The following is a 26,925-nucleotide window of genomic DNA, read 5'->3' on the forward strand; positions in this document are numbered from 1 at the left end:
GTTTAGGCTGGTGCCCCGTGAACTTTAATTCATTTTAAAGTCATTATTTAATATTAATATTTGTAATATTAATATTTTCTTAAGTTGTGATAGCCAATAAATTGATAAACAACTGAAATCTAACATATTTGGTGTCCAGCTCATGAGGTAGAGTACTGTTAACATAATGGTGCCCAGGTAGAGCTCAGACCCAACACTACCTTTTAGTTTGACCTCAACACTTGTGCTCTTGATACAGGGCCGCTGCTTATGTGGCCGAGCAGACAGTAGGACTAAAACTGAGATAATAGCAATTTCACTGAGGTTTCTCGTTCAGGTACATTTTCCTACCAGTGAGTTTGTATAAGTGGATTTGCATGGATTTCGGCTTGTGTTTGCATGCTGCTCCGTGTGACCTTTAGCATGGTTTCTCTTAGCAGACTTCTGTTTTCCTTTTGTCTCACCATGTTTCTAAACATATCTCTCTGTCTAATAGTTAGAATTTCAGTGTTTATATAAGATGATACATTGCATACTATTTATTTATTTCTATCTTACAGTAGTAAGTAGAGTTACAGAAGGCCTACACACTTAACAGTTAAGCCAGCATCCTAACATCACATGTATAAGGTTTGGACATGCAGTAACAATAAATCTGCGTAAACACCAAGATGAGAGATAAACAACCATCTGTGTTTGTCCATAGGTCCTGCGTTTGTTCACTATGAACTGCACTGTGAAATATTTTAAGCATCTGCTGTAACAGATTTTGGTCCATTTGAGGCAGGGCAGCAAGCTTTAAAGAATTTACACATTTTCATCCTATAATGTAGTTATGTGAAAGTGTTGGCAAACAGTTGCCTTATCAACGTGTCCAGCAGACGTGGACCAACAGTAGCTTTTATTTGGAATCATAATTCTGGCCACCTGGTGAACACGAGTCCACATAAAGGTGATTAAATCTGCGCATCTATCTTCTATTCCTCCACCCTTGATAACATGGCAAAACTTTTCCAACATGGCCTCCAGAAATCTGTAAATCTTAAAACACTGGCTTGGTGTTTCAGTTTGTTCTGGGAAAACCAAGCTTTTCCAAAACAGTGACGTAAGCCCAGTGAGGGAGTGTGCCACTTAAGAAGACTAGACTAGTCAAGATTAGTCATCTCTAACTTTCTTTGTAATCATGGATTTTAAACTCAATATAGCCGACCGTATAGCACAGCTGTTCTCATTAACCCTGTGTATATTCTCATTTGTCCAGGTCATAGTATCCTAAAGGAGTTTTTTAAATCGAAAACAACTGGACTAGGTTATTTGTCTGTGAAGACGTTTAACCTCTCATCCAAGAGGCTTCATCAGTTCGTGTACGCATCTGACCAGGCTAGGACTGTTCTCATTAACGTGTAGTTATGTTGATTTTGTCAGACGGTGTTGTGACCATTAAATACACAAATTGTTTTCCGATGAATAGGTTTATGATGTCAATTGAAATTGACATCATAAGCCTTTGTTGTGTTTCGCCTGGCTTTTGTTATAATCAGTTACAACTGCAGTAGAAGAAAGAAAAACTTTGTGTTACGTTTTAAACCACATGCCATGCATGCTATTTGCTTACCATGTTTCTTTAGAAACTTAATTTAATGAATTTGATAAACTCATTAAATGGACCTTAAATGATTTTAAATTGACAGCTTGAAATATATAAAGCTCATGTATTTACATTGTGCTAACGATATAACATACTGGAACTTACTACAGTTTCATTACACCAGTAGTGAAAATGCTTATTTGGTTTGATATTGAGCTTTCTTCATGCTTCTGTCCTTCAAACACTTGCTGGCAGGTTGACTGGTAGAGTTGAGCAGCTTTCCAGGTTGTCCCTATGCCTCTTTGTCTCTCTGCCTCCCTCTCTCTCTTTGATGTGTCAGTTGAGTCGAGCTGGAGTCGGGCAGGCAGCCATGTCCATCAGCTCCATCCATCAAGCAGTGGGCCGGGTGGCAGAGAGAGGATGACGGGCAGCAGAGAAGGGGCAGATGTTTTGCAGGAACTGATATGTGTTCACGTCCACGAGGGATGTCATTACGTGGCGGACAGAGAAACATGTAGCTGATTAGCAGCTTATTAAGTCAAGGACACTGGCTCTCAGTAACACACACCTCTTCCATTCTGGCTTGTGGTGCTGATGGCTTGCCAGTCACTGAGAACCTGAGTGTCTCACACTGATAACCTGTCTTTCTAATTAACCACTGCTCTGTTCCCAAACGCTAAGCTCCTTTTGATAAACCACAAAGCTCTGGAATAAAAGCTGCTCCTGCCATTTGAACCGTATTTTCCCTGTGAATGCCTAAAGGGCAGAACTCAGAGGTACATAAGGTTTGTGGATTTATCTCTCAGAGAGCCCACACTGTGTTGGGCTAAGTAAATAAAGCAGCATCTCCCTGGGGGCATCTAAGGATTGCAGGAATTGAGGAAAGTGGACAGTGCAGCGGAGAGAGGGCTTTAGCCCTGATCCAGGACAATGGCTAAATTGGTAATGTTGAGAATCGCAGCTGTGCCCTGTGTTTTCCTCTTTAGTTGTATCTACAGAGTTTCTTCTGTGCAATAAGCCTGGCCATGTGCTGTTAGAAATGTGGATTTACCACAAATCATATCCACCTTGTCCAGCGCTCTCCTTTCCCTCCTGTTTTCTTTCATTTCTCCTCCACTCCCCTGCCTCCTCTTTTTTTTTTTAATCTTTATCATATATTTCATATTAATGTTTAATAGAGTAAAGCTTACAGCCCCGTAAATTGCAGCGATGTGTGTCTGCATTTCATGTGTTTGGAGTGGTTAGAGCAATAAATGGACTCAGGGTTATGAGAACAGTGAAAGAATACAGGCAGTAGTGGACCACTTAATGGACCTTGGGATTGTTTCACTCAAATATAAATACTGTTTCACCAACAATACAGTACTGTTTGTGAAAGAGGGATAATATTTTCCAGGAAAAGACTGATTACGTGTGTTTGTTTGCAAGCGAAAAGATGATGAGTGATGGAAACAGAACGAACCTCAGAGTCCACCAATAATTTTGCTTTATTACATCTGTAGTCGTATTTTTGTACTTTTGGCCGTTATTTCTATCATCCCGAAGGTGTATGTACAACAGAAGAGAAAGGAACACAAGCAGTCAGATGGTAATACAAGTAGCACCCGTTGACTCTAAACTGGTTCTTCATCTTTTCATCTCTCAAATCTCTGATGTCCATCTCAACAAACGTTCATGGTTCTGCTTAGAAAACATGAAAATATACTTCTTTTAACTCTGGATCTTTTCTAATAATTTAGATGCTCTCTTATCAAAAGTAATAATTGTCAGTTATAGTCATTGTGTTTACATGTGCTTAAAGGGAGCTATTTGTAAATTTTGAAATTTCTACGTAGCCAGCTTTAGTATTAAGAGCTTCAGCTTTTACCAGACAAGAGATTATAATACGTCCTCTGAGCATTGCTACGTCTTCAGCGCAGCCTGGACGGTACAGTGACTCGGTATCAGAAAGTGACAAGACGGTCACTGGGGCCCAGGGCTGGGGCTAGCTGGTTAGCATGCTAACTTCAGTAGAAGAAAATAAGCAGTGGAAATAGAAGCAGCACAGGAAGGTTACTTTCCACCACTGGAGACAGCTCTTTGTGAGTAAAGGAATGAAGTTTGATGCTGAACTCACAGCGTTTCTCAAGTAAACAGCTGTTCATGCTAATGCTGGCTGTGTGAGTTTCTCCCCTTCTCCCGCCCTTATTTTGAAAGTAAATCTCTCTTATTTTAACTCCATGACTGATGAAGATGAAGATGCTGTTTCCTGACTTTTTTCCCAGTTTGTGTCTCTGAGAGAAGGACGGGATGCAAGGACACATCACATGTCTGTTCAGTGGTGGAAACCAACGTACTAGCTACAGGCTGTTTTCTTTTTTGTATCAGTTTCAGTTGGAGTTGTTAGGACACATTTCTAATTTCATCCACTTAGTCCACTGTTAATTTCCCTGTCTGCAGTCTTTTATCCTGCACATGCACACTCGTAAAAAGCCGATTAGAAACCTGGGTATTTGCAGACACTTCTCCAGGAGAAATCTACCTGGGGAAAACAGATTCGTCTAATCTCCTTGTTTGTTTCCACAGCTCATAGTGGAAACACTTTTCCTGTGCAGTGGTGGATTTTTACTGACCTTTTAAATGTGCTCACTTTCACTTTTATTTCCAAATAAAGCGATTAAGATGATTCGGCAAAACTTTTTTCTTGCCCTCATTCCTTGGCCACATTCCCAGATCAATAATTTTGTTCAATGGTTCCATAAATGAAAGAAACTGGGGCCAAAACTACAAGTAGGATGCAGAAAAAATCCACCTTAAACAAGCTTCAACCAGAATTAACTTCAAAAAGATGAACAGAGCCTCATGCAGCGTGCACCCAGACCTCCCCGCCGCATGGCTAACCTGTCATTTGCATTATAGAAAACAAGCCCATACGCAGGGAGACGTGTCTTGTAGTGTTTTCCCCCTCTCCTGGCTGCCTGCTAGTTGCTCTCGGTTTTCTCTGCCGTCGGCTGGCAGTGGGAGCTGACGTGCTCTTGGTTTTTCTGCCATCCCTTAGCAACGTGTCAGGTCCAGTTTAGCACTTGAAGGCAGGATGTGTCAGAATCACAGACCTCTCTCTCTCCAGGCTGTCTCACTCCCAAGGTGAGTCAGGCCTCGTCACCATTCCTATAGAGACATAACCCATCACATGGCGTTGGTCGACGGCCAGTAGTTAATAGCCCTGTCATGATTTGTCAGGGAAAATACTCATCCGCTGAAGAGTGCGATCACTTAGAGCAAGGTTAGAGTGTTTATGGGTTGGAAGGGAGGCGGGCGGGCAAATGTAAATCCGTACAGTCACGGCATGTTTGGGCCTTGGCACAAAGTGGGTGAATAAAATCCTAAATTGAAATTGACAGCTTGCAGTTTAGACAGAAGTCCGAACGCAAGGGTGCGACTACAAGACCTGAACATTGTCAGGAATAGCGAAGCTTGAAGTTGGGAATCTGTGGATCTGCTCTGGTGTCACTGAGACAAATTCCTGCACATTTATGCACAAGTCAATGACTTTCTGTTTGTTTGTCCTCTCTCTAGAAAGAGTTCCTGGCAGCTACGACTGAAAAGGACATCTTTGCCCATCTGGGTCTCGAGTACATCGAGCCTTGGCAGAGAAATGCGTAGGCCTCCGCTCCTCCCCGGCTGGATGATACCCTCTGCGTACATCAGTGTTTATCCCATCTGCTTGCTGTTCTGCAGCTCTCCTGTGATTCACTTTCAAACTGCTTTTGATTTCCATACACTTTTGTGTTGTTGTTGCCATTATTGTTGTTGTTGTCTGGATTACATGCTGCTGTATGATTCATAATTCTTCTTATTCGCCATTGTCTGTTAGCGGGTAAACACCCTCCTTTACCATTCATGTCTTGCCTGTCTGTAAGTGTTGTAATCATAGGCAGGACACAAAGACAAATCAGTCAGAGTACGCATCGCCTGGGGTGCCATCGAGGTGCAGAAGAGAGAGAGAGAGAGAGAGAGAGAGAGAGAGAGAGACTGAGAGAGACACAAAAGAAGCAAAGGAGGGAAGGGGGTGACCACAGCGAGAGAGGGAGGGTGATGGAGAAGACAGGAAGCAAAGGGAGACGTGAGGGGGAGGGGAGCTTTTGTTGAGCAAAATGTTATAATCACCCTCCTCCTGGCAGTAAAGTGCTCAGTGGGAAGCTGAGCCAGGTCTCCGGGGAATTGAGAAGCGGGTAATGAGCTTCAGATAGAGGAGCGTTCGGCGTCGCCATTTAGCCTCCATTTAAACCTACGTCCACTGGAGATCATTTAGCTGGCATTCCACCATCCAAAGACCCAAAGCCTCCGCTCTTGTTCCACAATGAATCCCCCTTCCCCAGATGCTCGGCTGAAATTAGAGGCAATCAGCTGCACCGGGAAATCATGAAGAATTCAGATGGAAGGTAAATGAGTCCACTAACCACATGGATGGATCTTGGCATTCACAGTGACTCTGGCTCCAGTGCATAAAACATCCATTATCTTATTGCTTTGACTTTGCCTTATGTTTTATGTATGATGGTTGTTTATCAAGATTTGTGTCCTTATTTTTCAAATGTACGGTGGCCCTGTAGGACAAGCATCCACTAATGAACAAACTTTATTGATCCCCTGTGGGCACTTTGGGTAAGTCTGACTTGTTTCTCCCAGTGATGACACAACCTGCCCTGCTGTCCGCACCCCAACCCACTTTCCCATGATGCTCAGCCTCTGTTTTATCCCATGGTGCCTCAATGAGAGCAGAGACAGATGAGAGCGAGGCATTCTAGTGAATCACCCTATTTAAAGATCTTTAAGTAGAACAGTCCGGCACTTTGAGGACTTGACCCGGGCCCTCCTCCCCCCGCCCTGTCTTCTCTCCCCCTTTTGGTCTCTGTCTTTCTCTCTCTCTCCCGCTGTGCTGTTCCCTCAACCTCGCTGACACAAAACAAACCTTAAAGACTCAGGGTTGCAGTGTTAACCAGGCACCCTGCTCTCCTGGGTTATCTAATGTTTCTGCTTTCAAAAATGGGGGATGAAGTTTTTTTTTTTTTTTTTCCACCAAAAAATAGGAGATCTCTCCAGAGTAAAATAAAATCAAGCTGACCTCAATAAATTTACATTTGTCCTGCTCTCTTTTTACTAATTGTTTTTCAAGTGCGAGTGGGATTTCTTTCTTCTTTCACATTAAATATTCACTAGTGTAAAGGGATTTAGAGGCTGTAGCACTCAATTTAAGAATTCACACATTGTTGTTTTGGTCTTAGGGAGCCTTAAACTGTTTATAAAGCTGAAAAGCAAAGAATTAAGCGCAGTGTGGCAAAACTATCTGCTCCAAAGTCCTCCATTGTGCGCCCTACGGAGCAATATATTTCCTAGGTATCACAGATTATTAGGTGAGACCATCTTCTCTCTTAGTTACTTTATCTGGCTACACTGCGGGAGATGACTGTGAATGCCTAACAATACGACTATACTGGAGTATGTCAACACTTAACCTCAGTGAACCTCAGTGAATTACTATTTAAATACAGAAAATTGATTACCACTCTTAATGATCTTGTCATTGTAACTCCACTTGATGTTACTTAGTGTTAAGTGTGCCGGGTTTGTGTGTTTTCTGCAGAAACAGGGCAATTATTGAGAGTGAGATTAAAAGAGCAGGGTATAGGGGAAGCTTGAGCAGGTGATGACAGGCGAGCTGTACGACACATTGTCGGCCAGCTGCAGCACTGTCAGTAGCATCCGTGAGATGATGAATGGCAGTGGTGGAAGAAGCGTTCAGACTGTTCACTTAAGCAAAAGATACAAGTGAAAGTCCTGCATTCCAAATGTTACTGAAGCTACAACTGCAGAAGATAAATGGACTTAAAGTATTAAATGTAAAAGTGCTTAAATGTCCCCATGAGTGTAATTGTACATTATATTATTGGACTGCAAGTTTGAGATAATAGTGTTAGGTACATTTTCCACACTCACATAAAACATTGGTTTTCCTGTAAATCAGTTCTTCTTTGCTGCTCTAAAACAGCAGCCTACACAGGAAGTTGTGCTGTGCAGCCACTGGCAGCTACTGCTATAGAGCGAGGAAGAAGAACTGATTTCTGGTAAACAGCGTAACATTGGGCCCAATCTCAATGTCCACCCTCACAGACTCACAGACTTGGAGGCGTGTTCCCGGTGAGTTTGTGAGGACTTAGGACTGTCCCACTGTCAAACCATGGAGGGCATGAGCGCTCTCCAGCAGACACTTTGAGCCCTTTATGCACACTTTCTGTAAGGCCGTATTTCTGCAGACTTTGCCTGAAGGAATTACTCAAAGTTTATAGAGTTGTGACATTAAACACGGGGTTACCATGGTTATCAGGGGGCGCCCGGAAGTGTAAAAAGGCGCAAACGACGGCCATAAAATGCGAGAAATAATACGATAGAAGAACGGTTAACAAACAAGCATGAAATGAACGAACCCTAAATATTGCATTACAAGACAAAAAGACAGTATATGACAGTATAAACACAGAGCTCAATGTGATTCAGAGCCAGAGCTGTGGAGTTATTCCTATGAAGACATGATTAATTCCAAATATCCAAATTGGATCAGATCTGATCCCAATTTTTTTTTTTTGTTTACAAACAGGGAGCGAAGGCAGGGAATAAAAATGTACAATCAAAAGTCTCAAACCCACAATTGAATGCAAATGTTTTGGCATCATCAAGGTAACGTGATATAAGTGTTGTCCCATTCCTCTTTATACCATCTTGAGCCCGTGCAGCTTCTCACACTCAGTCACTCTCCAGGTGTGTCAGCTTAGTCTGTGAGGGTTCAGGGCTTTAGGGGGACGTTGGGATCGGGCCATTAGCTGTTGGCCCACACCCAGTCCTGTCCTATTCAGACACGGACCTATAAACAATAAATGATTGAGAATTATTCGATTTTCATAGTCTTTCAGTTTCACGGCAGTGGTCACATAATGGTGCTCAGCCAATCATTGCCACTCGATTCAGTGAATGACACACTCACGGTGAGATGAGACGGGACAGTTGGAGAAGCAAGTCAGAGAGCAGCATACGACAGCTCGCAGCGGGAGGCTACAGCAGTTTTAAATTCTTTTCCATATGTTGCCAAGTATGAAAAGACACAAAATAAACAGACGACAGATGACTTCATTACTAATTATTTAAATAGAATTTATATAGGAAGGATTCTGTCCTGAGCTTTTTGCTCCATATAGGCAGTTAATCACTGTAACTGCCATACAACAACGACAGCAATCATATCACATCCATACAGGGTTAGTGGTATACAGTGGATCATTTTTTAAAAACACATTGGTATCTGATTGGTTCTCGGTATTGGCCGATACACAAATTCAGGTATCGGAATCAGTATCAGTGAGGAAAAAGATGGTATCAGAACATCTCCAGTAAAAAGCATGTGTAGAGAAGTTGAAGAACAAAGTAACTTATAAATACTTACTATAGCTGTAAGTACCTCAGAACTGTACTGAAGTACAGTACTTGAGTAAACGCTCTTCGTTTCCACTGATGAACTGTGGGTAAATGTGAAGCAGGTCTTATTGACTGATCGTTTGAACATCGCAGAACTAGAATGATTTCATCGCTGGACATACTGTAGGTCAGTTGATATCATTATATATTTGGTACAACTTTACAACAAGTCTATCCTTATACAGGATTTATGAATGGTTTATAACTACTTTATTAATTAGCTTGTTAACACTTTATAAATCATTCATAAGTTGTTATAACACATTAGATAAAAATGGCAACAGAGACCTGTTACTTGCCAAATAGTGATCCCACATGTATCTGTGCTGTTCAGCCTCATATCTCTTAGTGACTAGGCTTTCTCCGTTTCCTCCATCATCCAGTGTTTGAACTTGTGTAAATTATAAATTATATATATTAGAATTCATGCTATCAGATTGTTCTGCACAGTGGATATTAAAATGGAGATGCTTTTTTTGGTTGGTATCTTCTTTAGGCCTTTAGCATTGCAGTTAGATACAAACATTTATAATTGTCTTTTCAAAAGGTCAATCAGCCTCAGCGTGTCCAACTGTTTGTGAATAGTCGTCATTTTATCAGGAGTATCCTCTCAGAAGCAGCACATCACAGAATAAACACAGTTATGATGTCACAGTGACCTCGCTGGCCACAAGTTCATGAGATAATTAAAATATATCTGAGTCAAGAGATAGGTTGAAGCATCACTTCATTAGCTGCAGGAATCTCTTGAGTTGTGTTGCGGAAATGAACAGAAGGACGGGGCTGCAGAATCTCAGGTGGGTTTACAGCAAACAGGCAGGCTTTCTAGGTATGAAAGAGGAAAAGAATAAGAGTACACACATACACAACTCAAAACAATCCTACTCCCTTGCAACAAACAGTCTTCTAGTAAAACAGCCTTGACTTTTATTAGAACATGTTTAAGACTCAAACAAAGTTACACAGGAGAGCTCCCGACTCTTCGATGGCCTAACTATCTAACTATCTGGTGGATAGAATGTTTAACACATTTTATTAACTCATTGTTGTCCACATTTTGGTTTTCCCCCAGAGAGATTCTTTTTGCTGAGGTCCAGCTCTAAACCCTCTTAGCAAACCCATTTGTTTATCCATCACTCCCAGCCAATCACATGTGGCCATTTTCTATGCAAATCATTTCCTTTGGATTCTCGCAGTCTGGCAAACACTCCTTTCTTTTTTTTTGCATACTTGATGTCTGAGGTCTGACTGAGATGACAGATGTGTGAATATATGAAAAATTGCTTGCAGGAATTTGCATAAAAGTGCTCGATTTGCTGACAAAAAATGTATTTTGGCATCCAATCACTTTTCATTTCTACCTATGCAATCATTTCCAATCCCCAGTTTTCTCTCAGCGGCATTCCAGCAGCGGAAGCCTTCAATCATGGCCGTCTGACACCCATTCTTTTAACACCGGCCTGATCCATCATGGCACATCAGCTTTATATTGACACCTTGATGGTATGTGTTTCGCAGCATCGCAGACTCACTCCTGACCTTTTAACAAACATGTGCACTGAGATTCATCTATGGTTGGATTACTGAATAGGTCTGCTGGACACTGGCTCAGGACCCCCCCTGACCCCCCAGGCCTCTGGGCCTGTGCCTGGCAGACTTAAAGTTACTGTTGCTATTTTTATTAGGAAAGTCAACAAATCAACTGCAAAGAGGCAGAAAATCACCACAAAGAGATTCAGAATGAGAACAAACCGACTCAAGACGCAAAAATGACGCATCTGGCTTTTGTAGCTGCTTTGCATCTCTTTACGTCAAGGACGTGTGGGGCCTTTTCCGGCTGTGCTCGGGTGCACGCTGTCTCATGACTCATCCATGGATACACTGCATTGTAAGGTCATTGTGCAGCTCTGACAATTTGTCACTGCAGATATTATGAGGTTGATTGAGAGAGCTGATAATATGGGGACGGTTTGCATTGATAGGACGTGCTCAAAGATTAATGGGTGGCTCTTTGAGGAGGACACATGTACCTGGGGGAACATGCATCAGCCATAAAGCTTCCCCAGAGACAGTCTGAAGATAGAATAGGAAGTGTCACTTTCCTCTCAAAGTTATGTGACAAAAGGTCATGATGAACGATGAGTGAGTAAGTGTGTAATGTGAATAATTGTGTGGGCATATTGCTCAGAGGTGAGAGCAGGCGTCTGTGAATGAAATGCCCAAAAAGAAGCAGAGCAGACACACAAAACTAGATCAGTCTGATTATTATCCAAACCATCAATGCAGAGAAGAACAGTTTTCAGCACAGTTTGAGCCACTGGCGTATCTATCCTTTCATGTCAGACATGCGGCGGCTGAAAAGGAGAGGACCAAAATAGATTGGGACCAAACGCTGAAAATGTCTGAGCCGAGCTCCTTGAGCAAACTTTTTCCTGTATTGTAACAGAAGACAGTGATTTATTGGCTGTGCTGTAGGGGCTTGAATGCATGTGTTGGGGCCAGTCAAAGCCAATGGGGGAAGGTGACAGAATAAGGACACTGTGTATCCTTGCCTCTCAAGGCCTGTCACAACGTCAACTCAGCCGGAGAGGAGTGAAGCCGATGCGTGGCAGCGGCCGGCTCTGAACCACGAGAACAGAGAGGGAGGAGGAGACTGTGAGCTCCGAGGCGCCTGCATTAAATACAAATAAAGACTCTCTCATCATGACCCTGTCACTGCATATGCATTCTGCACAGATCTACTTTTGTTCAAAACACATTAAGTCTCACTTTGGAGAGCTGCAACATTTCTCACATAATATACTCTCAGTAACAAACACGTCAAGACCGACCAGTCCTCCAACCTGAACAAACATATTGGTCGTTTTCTCCAACCATCTCATATGACCCATGATTCTCTCCTGAAATAGCGTCCCTATGGCGGCGTACCAGACATTGGTTGTCATGGATATGATTATAAACACCCAAGAGCACCTTACCTACCTTTGTCGCCATGGTTACTATAATAACGGTTATGGCTAAGTTAAGTTAAGGAAAAGATCATGAATTGGGTTAAAATAAGTACTTCCTCAATATTAGACGATCTTTGTTGCCATGGTTACAATAATGATGTGGGTAACTTTGTCAAAAGGTCATGAATAATAGAAACAACACAAACTGCTACTTTCACAACCTCCTCCTGACGTGGACTTGGTCCCTCCTTATACTACGTGACAGCTGTTTTCCCTTTGCTCCTGTCATAATTACTACGACCACTAGATGTCACCTAGTTACGAAACGTAACTATCATTCATAATAACCTGCTGCACTAGCGGCTTATGGGCTTGTTTTTTACAGAAGGACAGTCTTGTCAATAATGAATAAATGTCAGAAGAAAATGCTCGGAGCTGGAGTTTAATTTCCAATGAGTTTCTGCAAAACGCGAGGCCTTTTAATTTGCCTGAAAAAAAAAAACCCAAAACAAATGAAAATGAAGATTTATGTTTGAGATAATTCACTCACAAAGACAAACAAAACCATCGGTGTCACTGTGACTTTCCGAGTTGTTTGTCATTAGTCTGACAAGTTCAGAGTAATGTGCAAAGAAAAAAAAAAAATCATGCACTCGCACACAACAAACTTTAATTTGAGGTGACCTGCTCCGTTCACAAGATAAATGACCTGCATGCTTGATTTCAGGGAGGGTGGACGGTTTCAGAGAGCGCGTGTCCTCCTCCACAGGTGGCAGAGGAATGAGAGGAAGAGGAGGAGGAGGATGAGGAGAAGGAGATGAGCCATCTGCTGCAACATGTCACCACTCTCAGCTCCTCCCTCTGCTCTCCGCTTTGTGGCAGACAGGCGGGGGGGGAGGGGGGGGGGTCATATCTGTTTGTCTTTGTGTGAATGCGTGTATACACAGCTTTCCTTAGAGTGTGTGTCCTTAATGTGTTTGTACATGCACAAGTGTGTGTCTGCAAGTCTGCATTAAATGGTACACCTGTGATGAAATGAGCTTTTCCTGATATTTTCTGCATTATGGGAAATGTAGGATCCAGGGTTTTTATAGCCTGACTCATAGGCAGTAGGGGTCAGGGTATTTTAACCACTGGCCCATTCCCAGTGTCCTCCTTCACAGACTCACAGACTTTGAGGTGTGTTCCTGGCCCAGTGCATGAGGGCTCTGGACTGTCCCACTGTAAAATCATCAATTGCTAGTACACATTTTGGGCCCTGCAAGTCTGCATTTCAGCAGACTTTGCCTGAGGGAATTACCAAGAGTTCATTGCATTGTGACGTTAAACACAAGGTTACCATGGTTACCAAGGAAGGACTGAAAGCATTGAAAAAACGGTAGAAGACAGAAGAACGGTTAACAAGCATGAAAGGAACAAACCCAAACAGTGATGATGGTATGATGATGAATCCAAATGTGCTTTCATCAGATCTCATCCATCATTAACATTTTGTTTACAAACAGGGAGCTAATAGAATAGGTAAAAAATGCAAAATCTCAAGTCCCAAACCCACAATTGTGTGCAACATGTTTTGGCATCGTCATGGTAACGTACTATGTGACAAAGTGATGTCCCTTTCCTCTGTATACCATTTTTGAGCCATTGCAGCCTCTCACTCTGTCTGTGAGAGCTCAGGGTTTAGGCCCAATCCCAACAGAATCAGAATCTTATCTAAGCAAAGCATATCCAATGAAAACCAGTTGGTAACACCATAGATTGTACATAAAGATGGACGTAGCCTCCATGAAGTCACTCATAGGTTTCTGAAGAGCGGTTTTGAAGCTCGGAGTGGGCCGATCCGCCGTCGCCATCTTGCCAGTACCTGACTCCGCTAAACTCCCGGCTAATCCAAAAATGGGCGAAGAGGAGGGGCGTGTGTGGAGCTGAGACTTCGGTGCATGCAGGCTTGTGGCGAGCATACGCTCACCCGCCTTTCACTCAAAGCGACATGCCCTCAATAATGCAGAACTTAAACTATTACTACTAAGATCTGACTCACTCTCTTTGTTGGATTTGTAAAATCTGCTCCACAGTCTATAAGTCTCATTGGCGGCGTTGGTTCACAAACCACATAATCTAATCTTTGAAGTTGCTTCAGGGAGTTTGTAAAGTCACACAACTATATTGCGATAGGTAAAATAAATTTCAAGTTTGAGGGACTTGTGCAAGTGTGTGTGAGTCTGTGTTGGTGATTGAATATATGTCTGTTTGGTTGTGTCTCCATGCTGTGTGTAGCCAGGTGTGTGTGTTTTGTCTGAGTTTGACATTGTCTCTGACTTTAACAGGGTCAGGGAGCATCTGTGTGTGCTTCTCTATATCACACTCTTTGTGTGCTTGCCTCTGTAATTGTGCATCTGTGTGTGTGTGTGTGTGTGTCTTGCGTGTCTGTTCATCTCTCAGCTATTTCTGATTTCCTCTCTCTCCCTGTGCTGAGTCCCAGTCTGTCCAGTTGCTCTGCCTGATATTCCAGATGGACCTGCTTCCATATCAAGCTGCTAATGAGGCGACGCTGTTCATTCCGCGGCTCTTTGAATGGAGGGCCAACCATTTAACCCTGCCCAACGCCCCCCTCGACCCCCATGTATTTTTAGGCCTCACTTCATTTCATGCCGAGTAAACACCTATGTGTGGCCACCCTCGAGGGCCGAGCGACACGCTGTCCCGATGGATGGAGTGAAAAATGAAAACATGAAGAGCTCAGCGACAGTCGGTCTCACGTGCAGGTTGACAATATTCCAGTAAAGTATTACCTTTACCTTTAGCCTTTCTGGATAAGTACACACTTTTCTCAAAAGCAAAGCCGCACCACGTGTGTGTTTTATTGACTGTTTTCTTGGTTTGTATTACATCTTGTATTTCTTGCTTGTTAAGGTGCAGTGGAGTTTTATCAGTAAATCATAATTTTTAGGGTAATTACTGTAAACTGAGATCATTGTCTGGATGACTGGCGGCCTCTCTGCACTTAATTTCACATTTGTATGTGTGAAATCTGCGGGGTTACGTTAGTGCCCAAAACGGCAACAGCTTTGATTTTCCGATTAATGTGAAACTCTGTTTCATTTACACGGTTATCATTGCATCATCTCCACTTTACATGAGCTTAAAATTGCTTGTTGATCACTGGGAAGAGCCACTGCAAACGCCTCTCTGCTCTTCATGACAAATAGAAAGACTGAGAAACCCTCACCAGAAAATAGCAGCATTGGTCTCACACTTAAAACAGACTATATTAAGCTTAGCCTGAGCTTGAAGGTTCATTCTTGACCTTTAAAACAGGAGTTCGTAACTCAAGGTCACTTACTGCTGTAGAGAACTTTACAGGTGAAACCGCGAGGACTCTGGACTAGAGACTGAATGAACACCGAAAACACACATCATAAGCTGCCTGCGAGCACCAGACACAAAACAGTTACAGTGCAGCACTGTGGTGTTTCAGCCATCTACCAGGAGTCAGTGGACAACCGGAGATAAATCAAGGAGGACATTCACATCCCATACTGAAATAGTGTGCCTGAATAGAGACAGAGGTTATGGAGCCTTTTTGTCAAAAGTAATGTTACATTTTTGGTGCAGTGAATAATGCCTGTTGTGCATGAGATGTAAAGGTGGAAGTAGCATTGCAAAACCAGAGAGGATGTTTTAATGCAAATGACAAACCAGGGTTTCATTGCCTTCCAAAACAGCCCATAAAAGTGCTCTCTGATCTGCTGCACCTATTATCCAGAGAACGTTTGTCACTGCTTTCCAAAATGCACATTACCATTAAAAAATGATTCATATGGTTGAGGTTTATTTCTGTTTTTGAAACTAAAACTCCTTTTTTTTTTTTCGAAAACACGGTTTGTATTTGCCCTCAGGTTTAACCAAGTATGATACACAGATGACTGAGGCCAGCTGAATGACTTAACAAGACCTATTAGCTTTATGAGCAGTGTCATGTCAGAACCCCTGAGGAAGCCAACCTGTTTGCATCGGATCCTTGTCTGCAGCTGTGGTGTTTGACTTTTGTAGGGAAGGGAAGACAAACAGAAACACTTGAGCATTCTGGGAGTTAGATACCCTACAATATGAAGCTTGAGCCAGCAGGGGGGTTGCCATGGCATTGCACAAAGACTTAGAATAGGGAGAAAAGCTTGCCTGGCTCTATCTAAAGACAAAGATTTTTAAAATTAAAATTAAAGAAATGAGATACAGAATGTTAATTTACCACTGGTCAAAAAACCCTCTAAGACCCACTAACATCTGGCCTTTGCCCTCAGTGGAAAATGGGAACAGTGGGTATTCACTCCCGGGTCAAATGACTCTGCAGTAGATGCAGGTATCATCAGTTCAGGCTCGAATCAGCACTGATGTAAACACAACACCTGGGTGAACATGCAAATTCTCACCTGTTTTCTGTGAGGTGGCGTCTCTCAGAGCGCAGACACTGAATAGACCTGACACCTGTCCAGCATGGTGCTATTAAACCAGAAACACCATGGCTACACAGCTGAACTCCTGAACTTTCAAAAACACACATTCACCAATCAAATCGTCTCACACGGAAGCCCCGAGACTTACGGGAGCACCGAACCAGGGATAAGAGGGTGACGGATGCGTTTTACCAGTTTGCACGCCGGCTAACGCCTCACTTTCTCCCCCGCATCTGTGTGTGTGTGCTCTGTACTTGCATGTGATGCCATTGGTCCCAGTTGTGTGTGTGTCCCTGTGTTTACCCACGTTTAAAAAAAAAACTGCATATACCCACTCATTTTGGTGTAGAAAAGGTATTAGAGATGTTGTTATCTCTAGCCGTTTCCCTTTATTTACAGTCTTTATGCTAAGCTAAGCTAACTGACTGCTGGATGCTAGTGAATGCACAGATTCCTTATCTCATTCTCCGCAACAGAGCGAATAAATGTATTTCCCAGAATGTCAAGCTCTTTATTCCTTTGAAGGCAGACAAAAGATAACTGGACATTGTTGAGGTTGTTACTGAGCAGTCAAGCAGACATGTCATGTGATCTCCTTTTTTTTCCACAAGCACTCATTGTGTCAATCTGGATGATTGCTCCTGTTTAATGGATTTAAAAGAGGAAATGGATGTTATCACTGGACGAATCCCAAGGCATCTTTAATTGTCAGTCTGACACAAAATGAGTCCCTGTCCTAATTTATTTGACTTAATTTATCAACACACACTGCCTTTTCATTCTCATGACAGCTCACTGCAGTGACAGTGGTTAGTTGGTCTCTGCCTACACACCACTTTTAACGCTAATGTCTCCTGAGGTTTGACAAGACGACTCCACCTGCTGAATTTCCTACATTTAAATACAGATCACAGGGTAAACCATTATATTGTCCATCGACCACAAAAAAAGCTGGTTGACAAGGCTGCAATCAAACAGGGGGACCGATAGGGATCAGACAGCCGGCTGCAATCAGTCTCCTCACATTTCATTCCTCTCATTCCGTCTGTTTCATTTTCTTTCTTCTCGTCTGAGTCTCTTCTCATGTCACTGCTGCGGCTGATTAGCATAGCAGCCAGACCTGATGATATTTTTGTTTGATGGTGAGCCCTAATGTTATCTTTGAAGAATTGCAAAATCCTTGGCTTTACATTTTCTAATGGCTGTCTTTATAACCATCTCTCTCTCTCTCTCTCTCTCTCTCTCTCTCTCTCTCTGCAATGTTTCCATGCCACCAAACAAAGTGCACCCTGGAAACAGCCAGAGAAGTGATGAGGGATGGGATTAACTGAGTGAATGACATGTCGGAAATGACTAAATATTTCCTTCCTTATATCGCTGCCTTTTCTTATCCATATGGAATCCAACAGCTCAACACAGCCACAGGAGACAGAGACGTCTCTGTGTGATGGCAGGGATTTTGAGTTTAAACTTTGCTGCACACCTTCCCTTGCAGACTCCTTCTCTATGATGATGATCAGTCAAAGCAAAGGGAATGAAAATCAGGGTGTAATAATACCTGTCGTAAATAAAAATAAATTTCTTTTATTTGCAGTTATTTGCTAGATTCCACTAGAGGTAAACAATATTTTTCTTATATATATATCATTTGGGAGAGCTGCCTTTTTAACCCCACCAGCAATGTAAAGGCAAAGCAAGTAGTAACATACAGAAAATACAAGAAATAAAATCTTAGAAGATGTAACAATCAGAAAAAAATCAGGAAAAACAATATACAGGAGAAAAACACACCTACACAAGACTTCCACCCCAAAGACACATCACAAACACAGACTAATCACAGGCCTGTAAACACAGGCAGGTTATATGTCAATGCTACTTCTGAATCTGGACACACGACAGTATCAGGTCAACAGACACCTCGTTCCAGGGTGCAGTAATGAAGGAAGTCAGAGCAGCCTGATCTGGATCGTTAGCCACAGTTAATAAAACACCACATGATCATGAGATCAATCGAATCAAAGGGAGTTGTTGGAAAAATTGTGAGACCCTATGACCAGACAGACATGTTGTCATATGAGGAACTGCATGTATCCCGAAATGAACTTGTGAACTTCTTGTTGTGTTGCGGAACTATGTCTTATAATTATAATACATCCTTATGAAACTATCAGAATATGTACTTCTTCATTTGCTTTTGATGTGACAACAGCTGACATCTCCTTATTTGGCAATGAAGAGTCTCTATAGGATGTGTCTTATGTGTATATAAACTGTGCGAACTATGTTTTCTTGGAACAATTGCACTGCGACCTTTTTCGCGTGTAACTTGTTCCCTTGCAGCAAGAATAAAGATCCTTCTCTTATGGACTTCAGACGTATTACTGAGTTTATTTGATAATTTTCCTAACAGGAGTGAAAAACAGTGTGCTTTTGTACATGTCCTGTCATCATTATATCGTTGTTACTGTCATTATTTTGTGAAAAGAATGCTTGATTTCTCTGTAAGAGGCCATAATGAGTTCCCAAACAAGCACAGATTTTTAAATTTTTTGATATTTGTACTGATCAGCACAGAAGAAACTGTTGTTGGCTATTTGTAAGAAGATATTGAGCGCTCTATGTAACAACACAATGCAGTTAATGCCTTAAACTGTCAGAAACATGAGCAAATTAAAGACATGGTCACTTATGAAGACCAAGTAAAAAACATTGACGAGGGCAGTATTACAAAATGATCACAATGTACATTTCCACTGCACTTATTCCATCAGGAAGTTTAGATTTAAAAAGAGAAGCTGTTTAATTTGAAAACTTCAAGCGCCTCTGCCCATTTAAGACTGCTTCTGGAACAATGTTAATGCCAGGCTCACACCAAACCACCTTTCAGGCCATTTCACTATCACAGACAAATTTCCAATGTTGGAATTAAATCATGAGAGATTTTTTAGAGTTCTGGTCCGCTCCTGCCATCGCGATCGTTTGGTGTAAGGAACAAAAAAAAAGTCAGGAAAAAAAAACAACAGTTTTCCTCATGTAAGTTTGCACCAGCAGCGTGATGGGAAATAATCTCAAAGGAATCTAGTCTTGCAAATAGTGACCCTGCAAGATCCCCAGTCTTATACAAAAAACTAATAAAATCTTATAATGTGAGAATAAAAACTCTTGACTTATGACACGTTGTCTTGAGATGTCAGAGGGTTTCGGACTGGTGTATGGTTGGTATAAATGACTGTGAATGAAATTCAACACTCCCTGCAAAGGCTTCAAATTAAAAGCTGAACACAGAGGGGAAAAATTATGCCATTTGAGCCATTTGAAGGCTTTTAATGTGAAGCATCTGTGCTATTATTTTCACTCAGAGCAGAGTGGTGCACTGTGATCCACCAAACAAGTTGAAGTCTTGGTGATCGGACTCGAGTCTCATTAGGGGTGTAAACGAGGGATACACAGATAAAAGATTCTGAACTGAAATATAAACGTTACAATATAATATAATAATGTATATGATATATAAAAATATATATACATATAATATCATATGATATATAATAATGTATATACTGTATAATATCATATACATATAATCGTTTGACACAGTTTACCACAAAGGTAACACTGCCTCTTCTCAGACTCATAACTCAGGCAGCTGTAAACACACAGACATCATACACACCTCACTACAATCAATCGATGAAACACACTCTTTACAAAGGGCTAAAACGGAGGCTATTTAGATTTAAGTTCAATACTCAGACATCCAGCGATGCTCATCCTCAGCAACTTTTCATCAGGTTTCAGCAGATTAGTTGTGCAGTGCAGAGAACGCTTGACTGATCTGCAGGTGATCCAATGCTGAATCCTGGCACTGTGTGGGAACTGGGCAGGAAAACCAGGAGCTGAACTTAGGGATCGTCTCAAAGGTGCACACAAGTAGCCGGGGGAGCGTTTCAAATGTTTGTTTTTCATCATAGACACATTAACCTGGCCTCTCGTCACATGCCAGTTTATTCTAGACAGTCATACAATGCTGATAGTGACTTTTTTCACTCACTGCCTTTTTTTCACTGCGAGTATATTTTACTTCACACAGATCCTTTAAATACAAATCATGTTTTATTTTCCAATTAATTACGGTAAATGTTTAAAATATTAAACCTTAAACCTACGGGTATTTGTATGAGGAGTATAAATGTCAGTAGAAAACAATGTAAAGTGTGAACTGAAGCCGACGGGACGTCATCTATAAGCCACACTCACCTCCGGTATAATACAGATACAGATATGTGTGTGATATTTGGTCACATACATTCAATGTCAAGATGTTTGTACACCACAGACGGTAACAATAAAAGCTTTTATAGTTTTTTTTTTTCTGTGGCAGAAACTTTTCACCACCATAAGTGCTTCCTTTACAAAGGCCCAATGTGCTTTTCTTGAGTTCTATCTGTCATTATAGGCGTCAACAATGTTTTGAACATTACAGGCCCTTGACTCCGGGCCTGCAGGCTACAAGGTGACAGCTGGAGGTAATTTACTTTGCTTCATTTTGCTCACTGTTAACGGTTCATGGGATGATAACAGCAGTGCAAAAGCGTTAATCATATTCCTCTGCCTTCAAGAAAGATATTGCTTTTTCTTCCCAGTTTATTGAGTGGGTAGAGGAGGGGTGTGTGTGTGTGCGTGCGTGCGTGCGTGCGTGCGTGTGTGACAGAGTAAAAAGGAAGGAACACAGAACAAGGTGGAGGGGTGTGTGTGCGTGTGTGTGTGTGCGTGTGTGTGTGGCTGATAGGTGTCATGGGTGGCCGGAGGACCTGTATCATCGATCTGCTACTCGGGGCTTCCTGTACATGAGGTGGCATTAAAATGATCCATGGCCTGTTTCCCGGGCTAATACCAGTGATATTGAGATATCAGACCGCTGTTCCTGGCAGGGGGGGGGGGGGCACACGCCCACAACAGCAGAGCTCGCACACACAAGCCAGGAGGAGAGAGTTCTTCCACAGGGGCTGAGGTGATAATCTAATAGGGACATTTGTTTTTGTTTCCCGCTCATTTCTCGCTCCTCGCCTCCTCTCTCCTCTTCAAAAAAAAAAAGAAACAACAAAAAAAAAAAAAATCTTTCGTCTTGGGGGCCTGCTGCTGCTGCTGCCTCTGCGGCGTATAAATAACAGTCGCACGACAGCAAAACAAGTGTAACACACACCATCTGGCCCTCCGCCGGTGTCTGCCTCAGTCACAGAGATAGGCAGGAGCGGCGTATAGAAGCGGGGAAGGAGAGGATTACATGATCAAAATGGCATCTCCCCCTCACCTCCAGACTGATGCCACATGGAAGCCAGAAAAAAAATCCTCATTGTTTTTTTTGTTTTTTTTCCTTTCACTTAAAAATAACATTTTAATAATAAAATAGCAATTTCTTGTTTGAATGTGACAAATAATGTTCCTCATTTAGATGAATTCAACGTGTGGTAGAGGGTTTATCTGAGGGTACAGCGAGCGTTATCTACCATATGTATAATCACTTCTGGCTACAAATCAAATGAGTCAAGCAGGATGTGGGCTGGAAGCACGCTACCCACATACAGTAGATTTTTGCACATCAATCTCTACCGGAGGGTTCGGTTGTGTAGCTTCACTGCAGTTCTGACAGAAAACACCCAACTGTTAATGCATGTTTATTTTTATCTGTGCTGTTATCTCTGTTTCCGCTCCATGAAGTTAAGATGTCTGGAAAGAGCAGGAGTCCCCCCCCCCCAGTGATTGTCCTCTAATTAATTTCTTTGATATCAGCCACATAGTTTTCCGTCACTTCCAAGAACCCTGATCGATCCTCAGAGCAAAGCATGAACCCTTACCAAGAATTACTCATCCATCGACAGGCATGGGCAAGAAGGGATATTAATCAATATCAGCTTTGCAACTAACAACCTTGTTATTCTTTCCAAGCCAAACAAACAGAGAATTTGGCTTTGTTTGAGGCTCATTATTAAGAGAGGTGGAGAGCAGGCATTATGCATTGCTATTGATCATGTGTGAAGACAGGCCTACACAGTCAATACCCACACCCATTGAAAAATTGTCTTTTTTTTATGACTGCATCCTGCAGAGAAAAACTGTCTTTCTTTGTAGTCTGTCCTCTTTGGAAGAGCTGCAGCTCCAGTTTATCACATGTCCACAGGTTTGGCAACATTTGGTCAGAGGTGGAGAATAACACTGCAAAAGTTGTTATTTACTCAAATGCAGTTTGAGGTGCTTTTAACTTTTCTTCTTTTCTTCTCATCTCATAATCGTGTCAGATGCTTCTAAATGGACCTCGTTAAAAGTGCTTTTATGCAAAGTACTTTACAATCTGCCCATTTACACACATTAACGGAAGCCAAAAAGGTGCTGGCCTCACCCACCATCCCGACTACACAAAGAGACTTTAACATGGTGACACAAGGGGAATCAAACCACCAAGGCTGTGATCAGTGCACAACCTGCTCTACCTCCTGAGCTACAGCCGCCCCACTTCTCACTACATACCATGAAATATTTTATATTTTATATTTGGTTTCTCTGAGTATTTTACCTGAAATCTGCTATATTTTTATTCCATCACTCAGAAAACAGTCAGCCAATCAGAGGAGAGGCTCGGAGCTTCCTCTCTTCTGAGTGGCTCACCGACTTGTTGTTACTAGAGCTCCAGAGAGAAGCCTGAGAGAGGAGAAGTAAAACTACACTGAGATGGTTTTAGTTCTTAAAACCACAAATCTTTCTTCTTATGTATCAACACTTCAAATGAAACACTAAAAGTGGGACCTTTAAGAATATTTCTCAATGAAAACTGGAGTGAGGCCACTGGAGAAAACTTATGAAGCTTAAAAAGTATGTTCCGTGTGATGTACTGTTTACTGATACAAACAAATAATATCTAAATAGATTTTTGAGTTTTGATCAACTGATTTTTTCCAAGTTAGATAATATAACATTTCTTTCCAAACAAGATTCTTCTTCTCAAAACACTGTGCACAAACATGTATTGTATTGTCTGTTTCTGTCTAGAACCAGTATGAATGGCATTAGCTGCTGGTGGCTGATGTTTTAACGTCTTAAATCAATAACTGGTGTATTTTCAAAGCTGTTTTGATTCTCGTCTCCACACTCATGGACCCACACACTGGGGCCCTATTTTCTTAAAACTGCATTATGTTTGTCAACCACAGACCTACACTATTCACCGAATGGCTTTGTGACTGTGTGGTAAAGTATTTGAAATTAATCTGAAACCATATAACTCAAAACACAAAGACAGGGGGGCCACTTTTCTGGAGCCAATCCCAGCTGACATTGAGCGAGAGGCGGAGTACGTGTTGGACAGGTCGCTAGCTCATCACAGGGCTGACATACAGTATAGAGACAAACAACAGTCCTCAATCGCTCATATGTACATTCATTTTTCATATAAATGTAATAGACAAAGTGAAGAATTACATGCAGAATGAAGTGGTAAATAATTACATTGAATGATTCCACAACATCTACCCAGCAACAACAGCACAGTTCTGGGACAAAAAAACATGCTGCTGAAGAATCCTTTTCTGCGGCTTCCTGTGAGTGCCGATGTTAAAGAGCAGCAGTAGCAGGTGGTGGTGATTGTCGCTTGACAAGAGCTGCAGTCATCATTGCGTTTACAATGTTATAATACGTCCTCTGAGCAGCATTACATCTTCGGGGCAGATTGGAGGCTACAGTGAGTCGCTATTAGAAAGTGACAAGATGGGCCGGAGCTAGCTGGTTCAGTAGAAGAAAAGACATAATAGAGACAAGAGTTAACATTGTTGTTGCTTTCCACCTCTGGAGACAGCTCTTGCTGAGTGAAGGGATAAAGTTTGATGCTGAACTGGCAACTTTTCTTCTACACTGGTAGGTAAACAGCTGGTAATGCTAATCTTGGCTATGTAGCAATAGCAAAATGTACAAACAGCTCATTTATCGTCAGTGGAATCAGTCATTAGAGATGTGGAAGAAGCTTCAGAGATCTTTATTTGAGCGGCATTACAGTGCCATCATCAGCTGCAGCAGCTTCATCTGAATAAATCAAAGCTGTATCAGTTGCAGATGTAGCGGCTGTACCTTCGACAGCTGAAACGGTTTCATCCAGGTCAGTGATAAAAGGTGTGAATGAGGCTTCCTCAGTTGAAATGGTAGCGACCGGAGCTTCGTCATCATCAGATGAACCAGTGGCAGCATCCATGGCTTGATAATAAGCTTTCAACACCGGAGCAACTGGGAGATTAATCTTTCTCCCTTGGACCAACGTCATTTGTTGCAGGTGCAGGTGAAGCTTCATCGGCTTAGACTTCAGTGTGTGTAAGTCCATCACCTGAGCAACTGACAGCTGCGTCTTCATTTCTTGATTCAGTGGCAACAGAGGCAACATCGGAAAAGGCGGATGCTGAGCAGCTATAAAAACACAGCTGCTGAAATAAAGAAGGGTTTTGGTGCCATCATTTAATAGCTCGTCCTTTGGCTGACATCTGTACAGAGAATTTATACAATCACATCAAATATCCGCTTATGTTAGAACACAGAGCTCTACAATGAAACCCAAGTATATTAGATGATATACCAGGTAATACTGGCACCTCTGAGGGAATGGCAGGCTGCCGAGGTATACAGTTGCCAAAACACCACCCGGAGACCACATATCCACTACATCTGAGACAGCAAACTAAACTAAAAGATAATGAGACATTTCTGCCAGTAATATTTAAGCACAGCAAAAATAAAGCTTGATTTTTGAGCTTTATATTGGCACGCTTCACTTACATCACTGTGAAATATTGAATGACTGTGAAATAATCACATTAAAAACAGGCAATTAAGCAATCAAGCTGTAAATCATAACGTAATCATTTAATAAAGTTAACCGCTAATGTGTAAATGTGTTCGCTAACAGTAGCATATCAACATTTTCAGCAAACACAAAGAAACATAAGCTTTTTTTTTTTTTTTTTTGGTGATCACTCTAGCTCTGAGGTCACCAGGTCTGGACCCAGATGCCATCCTATAAAAACGTATAAATTATCGATAATTATTCAGTTTTGACGAAGCGTTTATAGTTTAAGTGGCACAGCTTTTCTAGCCTTTGGCAGTGGCCATGTGATGCTACTCAGCCAATCACTGAAGCTCAAGTCAGTGAGTGACTAACACAGGGTAAATAGTCAGAGAAATAAGTGGGAAAAGTGGGATCTAAGAGGGGAAAAAGAGAAAAGGAGATGCAACAACTGTTCAATTAAATAAAAAATTATATAAAGATAGTTGAGACTGTTAAGATGTCAAATGGAGTTCACAAAGAAGAAGAAAAGTGAAACTCAAGTTACATTTTTTTATTTCTTTTTTCTAAAATCAAGCACTTTAATTTTAGGTGCACATTTTTCAAAAACTCCCTGTTCTGTATTAATTACTTATTAAAGCTTGATTTTCATTGAAATGGGAAAAGAACACTCTGATTACTATTAGAAAAGTTATCATTTATCATCCCTTCATGAATTTAACAAGGGCAGTGAGACCGAACCAAAACAGTAGCTGAAGTTTTGGGCCATAAAAACGAAACAATTAGCTAAAACTAGATGAATTGCTCTGTAGCCGAGAGAAACTGCAGTCGGGTGTTAATTCTCTGTGGGTTCTTCACTCTGAGCAGCCCCCTCTCACATCACACACAGTCATTTAACCCCTTATTAATATGAAAATATTTACTTGTGGAGCCTTAATATTTACAGTAGACTCTTTGAGGGCTTTTAAATCTCATTCGTTAAGCTTATACCAATTATAATATATATAAAATAAAAAGAGACAAGTTAATTGGTAGGCTACAAGCTTAAAGAATGACATTCAAAAGCTCATAAAGAAGCTACAGTTAATATGGTGGTTTGACCCTTCAAAAGGTCATTCCGGTCGATGGCTGGGTTTTGAAATCTTAGAGGTAACAAATGATGTTGAACGACCTAAGCAGGGTCAGAGGTTAATGGGCAGCGAGGGCACGTTCACAAAATGTCCATAAAATTAAAATAATGCAAGAAATGCCTCAGTAATTAGGAGTAACTATTTTGTCAGGATGTGACCCCTGACCTCTTTGGGCCACTTAGTTGAATTGTGGCAGCTTGAGACCGATTTTGTACTTTGCACTGAATATATGAATGAAGTAGAAAAAACGGACTGACTGTAGATGCTGTCGATTGATGGAAGATATTTTCTACACATACATAAATCCTAGCATAAAAACTCAATGTTTATTTTTCATTATATTGCCTTGAAATCTGTAATAGGTTAGCACTCTCATCACATCATCGTACCTGACTCCATCACTCACACTAGTTGCGAGTAATCGTTAACAGATGATATTGGCTATATGAGTGATAATAGTGGTAGTGATAATCATGTCAATAATGCACTGGGAAAT

General features: G+C 41.6%; 1 protein-coding gene across 1 annotated transcript in view; it reads left to right on the top strand.

Moving 5' to 3' along the window:
• The window catches only part of dntt (deoxynucleotidyltransferase, terminal), an 86,921-nt gene extending 80,007 nt beyond the window's left edge, over positions 1–6,914 (top strand). The window contains exon 11 of the mRNA XM_056396024.1: positions 5,123–6,914. Within this exon, the coding sequence (XP_056251999.1) occupies positions 5,123–5,209 (87 nt within the window). The 3' untranslated portion in view covers positions 5,210–6,914. The remainder of the gene's footprint in view (positions 1–5,122) is intronic.
• Positions 6,915–26,925: the final 20,011 nt, after the last annotated feature.

Source organism: Seriola aureovittata, chromosome 14, assembly GCF_021018895.1.
Source record: "Seriola aureovittata isolate HTS-2021-v1 ecotype China chromosome 14, ASM2101889v1, whole genome shotgun sequence".
In the NCBI taxonomy this organism is placed as follows: Eukaryota; Metazoa; Chordata; class Actinopteri; order Carangiformes; family Carangidae; genus Seriola; species Seriola aureovittata.